Source organism: Pleurodeles waltl, chromosome 1_2 (assembly GCF_031143425.1).
Source record: "Pleurodeles waltl isolate 20211129_DDA chromosome 1_2, aPleWal1.hap1.20221129, whole genome shotgun sequence".
In the NCBI taxonomy this organism is placed as follows: Eukaryota; Metazoa; Chordata; class Amphibia; order Caudata; family Salamandridae; genus Pleurodeles; species Pleurodeles waltl.
In genome coordinates, this window is record NC_090437.1 from 1,206,293,340 (window position 1) to 1,206,307,725 (window position 14,386).

The 14,386-nt window shown below is 46.6% G+C and overlaps 1 protein-coding gene across 1 annotated transcript in view; it reads left to right on the plus strand.

The window, feature by feature from the left end:
- The first annotated feature begins 2,103 nt into the window (after positions 1-2,103).
- The window catches only part of LETM1 (leucine zipper and EF-hand containing transmembrane protein 1), a 309,671-nt gene continuing 297,388 nt past the window's right edge, over positions 2,104-14,386 (plus strand). The window contains exons 1-2 of the mRNA XM_069203864.1: positions 2,104-2,350; positions 5,122-5,179. Of these exons, the coding sequence (XP_069059965.1) occupies positions 2,269-2,350; positions 5,122-5,179 (140 nt within the window). The 5' untranslated portion in view covers positions 2,104-2,268. The remainder of the gene's footprint in view (positions 2,351-5,121; positions 5,180-14,386) is intronic.

Here is a 14,386-nt window from a genome sequence, read left to right on the forward strand (position 1 = left end):
CCGTTACTAACAGCACATCAGTTATAAAGTTTTTAAGCAAAATTTTGAATATTGAAGGGACACCCAAGGAAATTCTAATGGATAATGGATCACAATTCACATCAATTCAAATGAGTAACTTCTTTTTAACAAACCATATCACTCATTTTAAGGTTGCTCTGTATTCCCCTTCTTCCAATTGACTTGTGGAGAGAATGAATAGATTCATGAAGGAGGGGATACAAACAGCCATTGCTATTAATACACCAGTGGAAGAATTCTTAAAGAAAAAGTTATGGTCTTATTTAATTTCTCCACACTCCACTACTGGCGTTTCACCCTTTCGCCAATTAAGAAAAAGAGATCCTAGATCCAATGTTTGCCCTGACTGGATAAAAGATTTGAACAGTAAACCTAGTTGCTATGCTTGTACAGATAGGAATACGTTGATTTCTAATACTACACATAAACAAAGTTTGCAAAAAAACTATTTTGATTCTATACATCGGATTAAAGATCAACATTTCTGTATCGGAGATTGGGTTATAAACAAAAGCCCAGTGAAAGTAAAAAAAGGTGCTTCTATTTATTTCCATCCTGTAAGTTTTAAAGGTCTCTAAAGGCTCTCTTTTGTTGGATAAAAAAGGATGGTGGAGTAAGAGATGTTTGGTCAAACTTACTCAGGAACAGGCTTGTAACATTTTGGCTCACAAGAACTTGCAAGGAAATGATTCAGGTGATTTATTTAATTGGCCTTTTGATGTCACTTGTTCCCATAACAGAACTGTTGATACTTCTCCTTGTCACTCTAATGCTCCCTATGTTTTGCATGATACTAATGAACCACTGGTTACTCAACCAAACATGTTCTCTGATGTGCTAATCAACAGTGATCATGATTCGCAAGCATGTGTTGCTAGTCAACTTCAAAGCAGTCAAGACACATTATCTGACACAGGAAATGTTAATTTGTCATGTGGAAAAGCAAACAGATCTTCACGTAATGTTTCTGTACCTACTAGGTACAAAGATTTCCTTCTTTATTGATTGTACTTTCTTAATCAATTCTTCTTTTCAAAAGGGGAAAGAAGTTATAGTGAGTAATTTGTTATCTGTCACGAGTTTAAACTATATTATGATGTCAGCTCACAGTTATTATGTCATTCACGTTTTGTTGTTGTTTAAAACTCTACCCTTTGATTTTCCTCGTGCTGGGCATTCCAATCCAGACGACCGTGGCGGTTTGGATCGGTGAGCACAGGACGACAAATTTCTCCGAGGGCTCCTTTTATTTGAAGGAATAAACTAATCCTTTGATTTACTCACCTGCGTCCTTTCATCGTCTATGCTACCATTACACGCACCTAAACCAACGAAGTGTGTCCGTGTAGTCACTGCACCGCACGAGCGCCAACTAGCTTGCATCAGCCAGCAACATTACAGCTGTAGTCCTTGATATGTTGGTTGAGACTATACTCATATTTTGATTTTTGCTACACAAGCGATGTGAGATACAGGATGAAAATTGCTGAGGTCATTAACATCTGCAGAGGGTTTTTTGATGATTGGGTAACTTGTCTACGCTTGAGACAGTCAGGAAATATTCCTTGGATGAGTGAGACATGTAGGTACCGAAGGTCGTGAACCGAATCAAAAGCAGTCTTGCAGAAGAGAAACGCCCGTTCTGTTGGTGGGGAAAACTGATCCCTGAAGCATTAAATTAGGCTACACTTAAGAGACAGAACTATGTGCAGCTCAGTTCATTTGTGGGTGATGACGGGTTTATTTTGCGGGTGTTTAACCGAAAGGAGAATGACTTGACGGGTGTGTTTTGGGCGGGACCGCCGTAGGTAGCATACAACCCAGGACCAAAGACAATACGAGCGGCAGACATCTCAACCCTCGTGTTGGTAACAAAGCAGTAATTACATAGCACCGTTTTAGTTCACAATGCCTCCTCAACAACCCCGGACCGTCACCGAGCGCTGAGATTAGCGTCCCGGCTGGTGCTGATGACGTACTTAATAGCGTGAGTCGCATCCTGCCGTCGCGTGCGGTGTCGTTCTGTTCGCTGACTGTGGCATCCAATGGGCGCACAGTCTTGTGACAATCTCCGCCCCTCTTTCGTTCTGTGTGACAGCCACTGCCGGTTGAGGACAGACAACGGACGGTGCCAGGGACATGGGAACGCTGGATTACGAGATCTCGCCGTTGCCAGTGAGTCAGCCCCAGCCCGGCTTCCAGGCCTCCTCCCACTGACGCACCCAGCCTCTCCAGACACTGGCGCCCATGGCTTCCTTCCTGATGCGAGGCTGCCGCAAGCCGCCCGTCCTTCAGCTCCCACGAGTACTTGCCAGGGAGGCTGCTAATGGTAAGGAGCAAAATGGTGTGGGAAGATGTGACCCCATCTGACCGTCGTGTGTAGCCGCCCCCGGAGGCCCGTGGTAGTTGTACGTGGAGGGGACGTTGAATATACCTGATCTTTGGAGGTAAAGGATCAGTGGTGAGAGATAGGAGTAAAGAGTAGACCGACGCGGCAGTTTGCAAGGCGAGGCACAGGGAACAGGGCCAAGGGCAGGAGCAAAGAGCAAGTCTAAAGGCCTAAAGCAAGACATTAAGGCGAGCAAGACGAAAGGGTTAAACGTATGACCAGGTACTGTGACAAGGGTAAATGTAAATACGAAGAGGGTAGATAACAGAACTGGTGCCGTACATCAAGGCTAAGAGTAAATAATATATTCCTAGCCTTTGATTGCTGCCACAAGGAGAGAGCTGGGCAGAGCAAGGTCCTGGAGAAGGAGGAGACAAGATTTGTGTGAATACACTGTGCCCGCGTTCCTATTATTTACCCAGTGCCCCAGGCAGCTGCATACGCCATGGACTTGCATTTTTTTGTTGCTGTTTTATGTAGCGCCAACTCGACCCGAAGGTATTGGAGCGCTTTTCATGAGCACCAGTAACGTTAAACAAGGACACGTTTTTTTGATAGACACAGGGGGAACTAAGTGATTTGTACAGAATCACAGGCTGTTGAGCTGACGCCGAGTCTCGAACCTAGTTCCTCCGCTCCAAAGTCGGCAGCTCTAGCGCCACATCCTCTCACATAGGACGAGCACGGACGTGACTGTATCCAAGATGCTCTTGTCCTAGTGGTACCTTATAGCCGTTCACATCCCCATGTTCTCTCAGCTAATCCAGGTATCTAATGCTTCAGTCGATGAGCGAGATGGACCCACTATTCACACATCCCTTTCTGTTCTTTTCCTCGACATCTGGCCCCATGGATCATGCCATACTGGGGTCTCGGATATGGTCGAGCGGACCCGTCATGCTCCCAAAGTCATGAGACTTGCAATAGCTCTACTCCGACTTCTTGTGAGTAGAGCTTGTCACAAATCTTCTTTGTTCCATAGTTCGAAATTGGGCGATATTTCAATTTTGTGCGCAAAGATGGTATATGTGTAGCACCTTTCAACAATCTTTGTATGTGAGGTAGCAACGGCAATATAGTTTGGCTTTGAGCAGTCAACTTCCAAGCAAATGCTGAACCACAATATAGGGAAACTGCAGTGTGCACTTGATATAGTGTATTTGTAGTGCTTTAAATGGGCCTGTACTGGGTACCGGCACATTATTTTGAGAGGGAGAGTACCTGCACTTCTCAAGAAAAACGAAATACTTTTAATTGGAGAGTACTGGTACTTCTCCGAAACAAGCAGGTACTCTGTTACAGAGTACCTGCACTTCTATTTTTCAATTTCAAGCACTGTGTATTTGTGATAAGTATGGATAAGTAGAAGTATAGCCCACAATCCAGCCTCGTACCAACAACTCCTCTTGCACGATTGTGGTGTGAGGTTTCAGGCCATCATTGGGCAAAGTTTGCCTCACTTGACAGCAATATGTTGTCAGCGACTCTGAGGGAGCTAGTGCTAGTGCAGCTGATGACAAATTGTCATCCGCCATACTGACAAAGTTAATATCTGATGCTGCCAGCAGGAATCTTCTGATAGCGGATGTTACATTTATTCTAATGTGTTCTCCAGTGTTAGAATGAGCTTGTCACTAATGCGGCCAACACTCCCCGCCCATGTCTCTCTAGGGCCTTCAAACACACAAAAGGTGACGGGAGAGGATGATCGCAACAATTCTCACCACCAGCAGTTGCTCGGATTAGCATTCCAACGTATTGTTCTTTTGCCTTCCATGCTCCCTCAGATTCAAGCCATATACAAATCAGTCTTGGTCCTGCTCCAATGGGAACAGTCCAGCCGATCTGCAGAGCCAAGTCCTTGTTGAACCGGAACACAAGCAACCAAGATCGGTCTCACCCTGATTAGGGCTCTTCAGTCGGTGTAGCGTGGTTCCAGTGGCACTGTCAGCAAGGGACCAATGTCTGGACATACCCATGGCCATTATACTTGCAACAAGCCCACTCATAGGCCTTCTTCATCACTGTTACTGACTTTTGTTTAGCTACCCACCACTCCTCTGGAGGGTAGTTACATGCATTCAACCCACTTTCTGCAACAAAAAATGTTAAACCTACTCAGAGCCTTCCCAAAAACGAGTTCTGAAACTACCTGATCATAGGGTTAAACTAGCTGCCTCCGCTGTTTGTTAATATTGTTTAATATTTTTGTTGCTACCCTAACTCTTATTTTACGCACTTGAAGCAAGGAATCATCAGTGTTCTATCCAATAGTCACATAATTTGCTGTTTTCTGCAAGGTTTCACCTCTCCATTAGCACACTCAAGCATTTGGTTGTTCTGGATGGCTTCTTTCAGTGTCAATAACTCTGAGGTTATGGAATAAGAAATCTTTTAAGGTCACGTCAGCATACTCGCATCTAGTACCATCAATTCTTTAGAACTTCTTCCTAACCTTTGTATTTCTTTGTGCGTAATTATTTTAGTTCGTCTCTAAGTCTTCAATATTTACTCTTTCGTGGTTTGCATTGTTTTAGTATTGTTTTTTTATTTTTGGCAAGGATTTGCTGTCCTCTTAACATTTCCTATTTATTAGGGCTATCATTGTAAGTGCAAATACCTGTTATTTGAGAATGATTTAATGTTTTGTATCCAAACTTCCCTGAACTTTGTTTTATATGAATGTTTGTGTTTTTACATTTTTTTTTTAGGAAATTTTGGTGAACATGCATGCCTCAGTTGTGCGTCTTTGCAGTTGATAAACAAGAGGTAAGGACTGTGTTTTTTTATTTTTATTATTGGTTCCCCAATATTATAATCAACAGGGATTTCTTGAATTCATACTTGAGCTAATGGCACAGATTAAATTTCAGTGGGGGTTAAAAAATCATAGCTTTTTGGCATTTATGTAACACTACAGATCAAATAGATTTCGTCCCCTAACCTGATTGCAAGGTTGTAGTTCTTTCTTAAGACCTGATATATTGTGAGAGAGTACAGAAAGAGATGGCCTTTAAAAACATTGATCCTAAAGCTAATTGGTAAGCCTATATTCCACAAGACAAATGAAAAATAATTTACAACATTAGAACTACTTTAAGGCATTGTAGTGTAGTTTTACATACTTTTCAACTTGCTTTTACAATAACTTGCTTTTGCTGTATTAAATGAGACCATTCATGATACTAACATCTTTCTCGGCTGTGCATTCCACACTGTAGGCCAACTTCCCTCCAGTCAAAAATTGATTTCTAGGCAAACAGATCTGATTATTACTGTGGTGGCTTCAGAGAACAGGACAGATAAAGTCCTAGTGCAGGTGTCTGCAACCAGTTGATAATGGGCTACCAATAGCCCCCAGACACTTTCAAAGTAGCTCACAGCCTTGAGTTCATTTTTTAATAAGCACAAGTTCATATTTTCCTTTTTAAATTTAAGGGAAGGCTGTTTATTTTACATCATCATCAGAATGCAGATAGCAGGGCCTGATAATGAGCCGTATTCAGTCAGATTTATGGCTGGTGCACAGAGGCGAAGAACTGAAGCACTAGGGTATTTAACTCCTAAATAAAAATTCTTGTCAACTTAATATTGGAGGCGTGAACAAAATGATGTTTCTGAGTGCTTCTAAATGGGAGGAAATTAAAATGAAAAGTTACCTTAACGATTAGGTTAACTCTTCATTTTAATTTTCTCCCATTTCAAAATGTCACAATTACAAACAGCAGGCCTCTTGCTCCCAGTGGCCTGTAGTCACTGTACCATATGTATAACTGAAAAATACAGCAATTTTCTTTTTAAATGAGAGAAATGTAAAGTTCAGAAAAATGTTCCATATTGTGAACGTTTTTGCAGAACATTTTTCTGCACTTTAAATTTCTCCCATTTAAAAAAAAAAAATGATTGTATGTTTGTGTTATACGTTTAACAGTGCCACATATGGCAAGAGGTATGTCCTGTGCTGCAAGTCTATATGATACAAGCTCTCAGTCACCCATACAAATATATCCCATTCATACGCACACATGCTAGTACATCCCTAAAGACCCGCTCTCACTGCCGCCCATGGCAGGCTGTCATAGTGCCCCTAGTCAAGAATCTGTCTGTTTGGACATATAGCTTGAAGTCAGTGAAGTTCGGCCTGGAGTTATGTGGTATCAATACCCAAGTTGTTAAGCCTTCAGTAGCTTTTCACTGATCAGAAGTAGGTCTCACTACAGAAAAGGTTCGAGCCCCCTGGTCTAATGAACCACAACAGTGGCATGGAGAACGGTTGAGGACACCCCGAGGAAAAGGAAGGGGGGGGGGGGGGGGGAAAGGCAATGCAAGCACAGACAAAGAGGAAGGAACATCAATCAATCATTTCATTTGTAAAGCGCACTATGTACCCGTCAGGGTTTCAAGGCGCTGGGGGGGGGGGTGAGCTGTTAGCGGTCGAAGAGCCAGGTCTTGAGGAGTCTCCTGAAGGTGAGGAGGTCCTGGGTCTGGCGTAGAGAGGAGGGGAGAGAGTTCCAGGTCTTGGCGGCGAGGAAGGAGAAGGATCTGCCGCCGGAGGTCTTGCGCTGGATCCTGGGGACGATGGCGAGGGCGAGATTGGCAGAGCGGAGTTGACGAGTGGGGGCGTAAAAGTTGAGTCTGGAGTTGAGGTAGGTAGGTCCGGTGTTGTGTAGAGCCTTGTGAGCGTGGGTGAGGAGTTTAAAGGTGATCCTCTTGTCCACGGGGAGCCAGTGGAGGTCCTTCAGGTGAGGGGAGATGTGACATCGGCGGGGTATGTCGAGGATCAGGCGGGCGGATGCATTTTGGATACGCTGGAGTCGTTTGATGTCTTTTGTTGGGACGCCTGTGTAGAGTGCATTGCCGTAGTCAAGTCTGCTACTGACGAGGGCTTGGGTCACCGTCTTTCTGGTTCCTGTTGGGATCCACTTGAAAATTCTGCGGAGCATTCGAAGGGTGTTGAAGCAGGAAGAGGAGACGGCGCTGACCTGTTTGGACATGGTGAGGGCGGAGTCCAGGATGAAGCCGAGGTTTCTTGCGTGGCTGGCTGGGGTGGGTGGGGGTCCGAAGTCGGTGGGCCACCAGGAGTCGTTCCAGGCCGAAGGGGTGCGCCCGAGGATGTCGTCGGCGTAGGAGATGATGCTGAGGTGATGTTGGCGGGCCAGTTTAGCGAGGGGGGCCATGTAGACGTTGAACAACGTAGGGGTGAGGGAGGAGCCTTGGGGGACGCCGCAGATGAGGTTGGTGGCTTTGGAGCGGAAAGGGGAGAGTCGGACTCTCTGGGTTCTGTCGGAGAGGAAGGATGAGATCCAGTTGAGGGCTTTATCTTGGATGCCGGCTTCATGGAGGCGGGTCAGTAGGGTGCGGTGGCAGACTGTGTCAAAAGCGGCTGATAGGTCGAGGAGGATGAGGGCCGAGGTTTCGCCGTTGTCCATTTGAGTTCTGATGTCATCTGTGGCGGCGAGGAGTGCAGTCTCGGTGCTGTGGTTTCGTCTGAAACCGTATTGAGAGGGGTCTAGGATGGAGTTGTCTTCGAGGAAGTGGGCGAGCTGTGTGTTGACGATCTTCTCGATGACTTTTGCTGGAAAAGGGAGGAGAGAGATCGGTCTGAAGTTTTTGAGGTCGTTGGGGTCAGCCTTGGGTTTCTTGAGGAGGGGTTGGATTTCTGCGTGTTTCCAGCTGTCTGGGAAGGTGGCGGAGTCGAAGGAGAGGTTGATGATCTTGCGGAGTTTGGGGGCGATGATGGCGTTGGCTTTGTTGAACACGTGATGTGGGCATGGGTCCGTGGGGGAGCCTGAGTGGATGGTGTTCATGGTTGTTATTGTTTCGGTGTCGTCCACGTGGGTCCAGGCGGTGAGGCGGCAGGCGTCTGTGGAGATGTCAGGGGTGGGGTCTGCCGGCGGAGTGCCGTTGAAGCTGTCATGGATGGTTGTGATTTTCTGGTGGAAGAAGGTGGAGAGGTCGTCGCAGAGTTTCTGGGAGGGCGGGATGTCGTTGGAGTTGGCGTTGGGGGTTTGAGAATTCCTTCACGATGCCGAAGAGTTCTTTGCAGTCGTGGGCGTTGTTGTTGATGCGTTCAGTGAAGTGGGCGCGCTTGGCGACTCGGATCCGTTGGTGGTGTTCACGGTTGGCGTCTTTGAGGGAGGCGAGGTTGTCGGGTGTGCGCTCTAAGATCCACTTCTTCTTGAGCTTCTGGCAGAGGCTTTTGGAGGCGGTCAGTTCGTCTGTGAACCAGGCTGGTTTTTTCTTTCCTTGGTTGGCGGTGGGTTTCTTGAGTGGGGCTAAGGTGTTGGCGCAGTCGAGGATCCATTGATGGAGGTTGATGGCGGCAGTGCTCGGGTCGGTTGAGTCGGGTGGTGGGTTTTTGACGAGGGTGCTGGTTAGTTGGTCTTGGGTGATTTTTCCCCAGCGGCGGTGAGGAGGTAGAGGGATGCGGTGGTGTTCGGTGATTTTCATATAGGAAAAGTGGACGCAGTGATGGTCGGTCCAGTGGAGTTCGGAGGTGTGGCTGAAAGAGATGTGGTTGCTTGAGGTGAAGAGGGGGTCAAGAGTGTGTCCGGCGATGTGGGTGAGAGTGTTGACCAGTTGACGGAGTCCGAGGTTGAGGAGGTTGGAGGTCAGTGATGCGGTGTTGACGTCGTTGTTATTTTCCAGATGGTAGTTTAGATCTCCCAGGAGGATGTAGTCTGGGGAAGCGAGGGCGTGGGTGCTCGCGAGGTCGGCGACGGTGTCGCTGAAGGGGGCTCTTGGTCCTGGAGGGCGGTATATGAGGGTTCCTCTGAGGGTCGTGTTGGGGTCCGTGTGGATCTGGAAGTGGAGGTGTTCGGCTGTCTTGAGGGTGTCGTCCGTGTGGGTGTGGATTTTGAGGGTAAATTTGTGGGCGATGGCTATTCCGCCGCCGATTCCGTTGGTTCGATCTCTTCTGGTGATTTTGTATCCCTCCGGTATGGCGATTGCGATGTCCGGGGCCGAGGAGTCGTTCCACCAGGTTTCGGTCAGGAAGGCCACGTCAGGGGCGCTGGTGTCGAGTAAGTCCCAGAGTTCGATGGCGTGTTTTCGTGCGGAGCGTGTGTTGATGAGGATGCAGTTCAGGTGGTTGGTGTTGGAAGTTCTTGTTGTTGGCTTCGCTGTTCTGTCGCAGGAGAAGTTGCAGGTGCGGCAGGAGAAAGGTCCTTTTGTGTGCTTCGGGGTTGCAAGGAAGCACTCTGCGGAGGGGCCGGGGTTGAGTGCGCGGAGTTCGTTGGTTGAGTAGCGGATGCAGGGGATACGGGGGGCGCGAGGACCAGGGGGGGTGGCGCTGGGCGCGGTCCAGGCGCGGACGGGCGCAGACGGGCTTGCCTCTGGCAGCGCCAGCCATTAAGAAGGGAGGGGGGAGGGGGAGGGAGGAGCAGCTGGGAGGCGGGAGGGAGCGGCGAATGGGGGCGCGAGGGGGGCGGGGCCGCAGGGAGGCAGCGGCAGGGATCGGAGAGCAGGGGGAGCGCACAAGGGGCAAAAGGCACAAAAAATCGAGCAAAATTAAAGGCAGTCACAATATGAAAACACACAGTATGAAATACAGTAATGGCACAGTACACGATCGGGGAAACAGCAATCAGAGGGGCACAACGGGGGCAGAAGCGCCGGAGGCGAGGCGCAGAAAAATGAGAAAAACAACTTACAATCAAAGCAAGACACAACGCCTTCTGGGAAGAATACCAGGCAAGTCAAGAAACAGTGATAGGGTCAAACAGCATGTGAGAGGAGGAGATCGAGAGAAGTTATTGAGGTGACTGTAAAGCATATACATTGTGTAGCTCAACACTAAGTATCCTCATGGCCACAATATTGATGAAGATTTGGCGGTGTTCCTAGGAGTTAAACTATTATGACATTTGGTCATTAAACCGTTACAGGTTATGAGACAGTTGTTATGATTTCACTTACATACTAGATAACACCGTCCAAGGAAGGACAAATCTTTGTACCAACTACGCATAAAAACATTGTAGTGCACACTTCAAGCTTCTGATGCAATGAGGATCCTGGTGTATTATCTTACAAGGCAACTTTGGTTCTAAAATATATTGACTTTCGCAATGTAGGGGTTGGTTCTTTTAACATGCAAGTCATTACTGTAATGACACAACATCCTGGTAATCCTAGGTTGTGGAAGTAACCCACAGAGTGATATCTCAACACAGTATTTAAAATAATATGGTTGATATGCCATTGTCAATATATGAAAATTGCATTGGGTTGATTTAAGATGCAAATGTTCCCCAAGGATCATCCCTCGGTCCCCCACTTATTACCGCATACATTACCCTGGTTAGCGAATATCGTCAGATCCCACTGCTTTAAGGTAATCGCCTACACAGACGACGCCTAACTCATCCTCCTGCTTACTGATGACCCCACCACCAAAACCAACATCCACAGAACATGACAGCCGACTGGATTAAAGAAAATTGTCTGCAGCTAAACAGAGACAAGACTGAAGTTCTGATCTTTGACATGAGCAGCCACACATAGAACGACTCCTGGTTGCCTTCAAAACTAGGACCTGTACCCACTCCCTCCAAACATGCCATAAACCTTGGAATCATCAATGACCACAGGGTTATCATGGGATCAAAGATTAACAATATCTTCTCCACCTGCTATTTCACTCTGCGCATGCTACGTAAGATCTTCAAGCGGCTATCCTGCACACAAGACACACCATGACACAGGCCATCATCACCAGTCGGCTAGCCTACAGCAATGCCCTGTACGTAGGAATTGCCTCGCAACTCCTACAAAAACATCAGACCATACAGAAGGCCACAGCCAGAATCATCCTCGGCGATTCCACATCACACCACACCTCAGGCAACTTCACTGGCTCCTCGTGCAAAGCTGTACACAACCAAGAACCCGCCCACATTAACCACTGCCTAAATTACCACCAACCATCTAGAAGACTGCGCTCTGCCTCCCTATCACTTGTCCGTGCATCCACAGAAGAGGAGGACATGCCTTTTCCCACATAGCAGCAAAAACCTTGAACAGCCTCCCCACGCATCTCTGGACCATCACCCCTCATCTGGAATTTCATAGAGCCCTCAAGATCTGGCTATTGGAATAGGCTATTGAGACCTGCAAGTGCTTGGATACCCTCGGGGGTGATGAGTCTCACTTTACAAATCCTGTTTGATTGATAGACATTTTGCACTGGATTCAGTCTATTTTGCATGCAATAATAATTTTTATGTATTTATCCTATATGAATCCTTGAATTCATGGTTTTAACTTAAGTCTATGGGAATTAACACGGGAAGCTCATTTTAATTGGCCTTCCACCGCCCCCCCCCCCCTCTTTTTTTTTTTTTTTTTTACAAATTTCATGAAGATTCATCGAATGGAGCCAAAGATATAGCCAAGTCAAAAAACGCTTTTTCTATGGAAACCAGGTCCTAATTCTAAATATCTACTTTCAACTGCCTCTAGGTGATATATTCGCAAAGCTTGGCATGAACAAGACCACCTCCCCCATACCAACACCGTGTCTGCGGCGGCATGCACCAGTCAACAATGTTCACAAGGAAAATAATAATTCCCTATACTCCACTCCGTGTTGGTACCAACAGTAAATGGATGTACCTCATGGAGTGCTGTCTCGAAAATTATTCTTTTCTTTAATATAATATTTGACTGCCACAGGCCCTGGTGACAACAAGTGGAGGTAGTCTAATGTGTGTTAAGTTTTAGGAATATATATGTATCATGCAGTAGCCGTCTCCATTGTGTAGTTCTCGGTAAGTCTGCAAACCTTATTTATTATTTCCTCTTTATGAATATAGGTGTTGCTCCAATATGGAAAACAGCGGTCCTACTCTGCTTCTCTTAATTACAACCTTGAAAACAATTTTTAGGATTGAATACTATCCATGATTAAACAGATAGACGGGCACAATACTCCTGTGTTAAACAAATATTGAAAGTAGTCTCTGGGAGTGGGCGGGACTAGAAGTCAGTTGCATGCAAGTCCATATAGCATGGTTGGGGTAAGTGAGAGTGAATGGAGAAAAAACCAAACATATTAACTGATTGAAGTGCCAACCTTCAAGATGCTCTATGGATATTGTATGCACAATGTGTATATGCAAATTATATTCACAGACTGACATCTTGGAAGTTGGTTCTAGAGTGCAGTTAATGTTTTTAAAAACAAGCTATCCACCCTCATGAAGGCACCAAGTAGGCTTATCTGAACTTTACGTTCTATACCATCTGCGTGGATAAAAACATCCAGACCCGTACAAAAAAGGTTTTATCTGGCAATCATTTCTGGGCCGAAATCAACTCTCTTGCAAACGCATTTCTGTGTCATTTTCATTGTCAATCTCTTTAGACGACCCATAGTTGTCAGTCCCGCAAGTGCAGCTCACTCTCAAGAAACTAAGATCAGATGGGGCACCTGGCCCGAATGGTCTTCCTAATAGCTTATTTAAACATGATCAACAATTTTGCGCCTCATACTTCACTCCGCTGTTCAAGCAGGTTTTTACTATCAATTCTGTACTGACATTGTGGAGAAGCAGCATCTTGCACCCTATTTTCAAATCTGTCTCTCTCTCTCTCTCTCTCTCTCTGACCCGGTGAATTGTAGATTAGTTACCCTGACAGATGTGGAAGTTTGGGCCTCTGCAGCCAAGATCATTCCGAAAATAAAGACAGGACGTACGGATGGAATAAACACTATGGCTAATCTTCTTCTGGTTACCCTGCTTGCAGAAAAAGCTAAAAGGAAACACTGCCCTATATGCTTGCTTTGTTGATTTGAAAGCTGCTTTGAACAGGATTCCGCAACATCAACTCTGGGCAAAGATGGCCACCCTGGGAGTTTTACCAAAGCTGCAGGAGGTCGTGATCAACTTGTACTCAGATACCTGGGTACAAGTTAAAATAGCCAGTGGCGATGGAACCACCCGGAAGGTCGCAAAACATACTGGTTTAAAGCAGGAGAGTGTGCTTGCGCCAATGGCAGATTTTGTTTTCCGACTAGCGGAAGTAGTAAGCGATCCTCCCAAATTAGCAAATGAACCAGTGCAGTGTTTACAATAAACTGAAAATATCGTGTTGCTTAGCCAGACGCCGATGGGTCACCAGCTCCTAATCGCCAAGCTGGTAGAATACATTGAAACGCTGGGCCTGGAAATTAATCATAACGAAACAAAAGTGATCTGTTTTTCAACAAAACCAATAGTTATTCATACTAAGTTCAAGTGGAAAGCGGCCAGCAAGCAGGTAGAGGCAGCCAAATACTATAAATATCTTGGAGCTACGCTGGATGCAAGATTATCATATAAAGAGCATTTATTTCAAAGGAGAGGTCTGGCCCATCAATTACGATTTGCCTTTAATCTGGTTGACAGCTTCGGACACCAGACCCAACCTAACATCACCGAACCCGCACCCCCGGCCTTCACCCTCAACAACTGGACCCACATCAACACTGAAGAAACCAAATCCATCATGAACTCTATCCACTCCGGCGCCCCTTCGGACCCCTGCCCTCACTTCATCTTTAATAAAGCCGACGACATCATCGCCCCGCACCTCCAGGCCGTCATCAACTCTTCTTTTTCTTCTGCTACCTTCCCCGAATGCTGGAAACCCGCCGAAGTCAACGCCCTCCTAAAGAAACCTACGGCTGACCCGAGCGACCTGAAAAACGTCCGCCCCATCTCTCTCCTGCCTTTCCCAGCCAAGGTAATAGAGAAGACCGTCAACAAACAGCTGACCACCTTCCTGGAAAACAACAACCTGCTCGACCCTTCACAAACCGGATTCCGAACCAACCACAGCACGGAAACCGCCCTCATCTCAGTCACAGACGACATCAGAACCCTGATGGACAACGGTGAAACAGTCGCCCTCATCCTCCTCGACCTCTCGGCGGCCTTCGACACCGTCTGTCACCGCACCCTAATCACCCGCCTCCGCTCCACCGGGATCCAA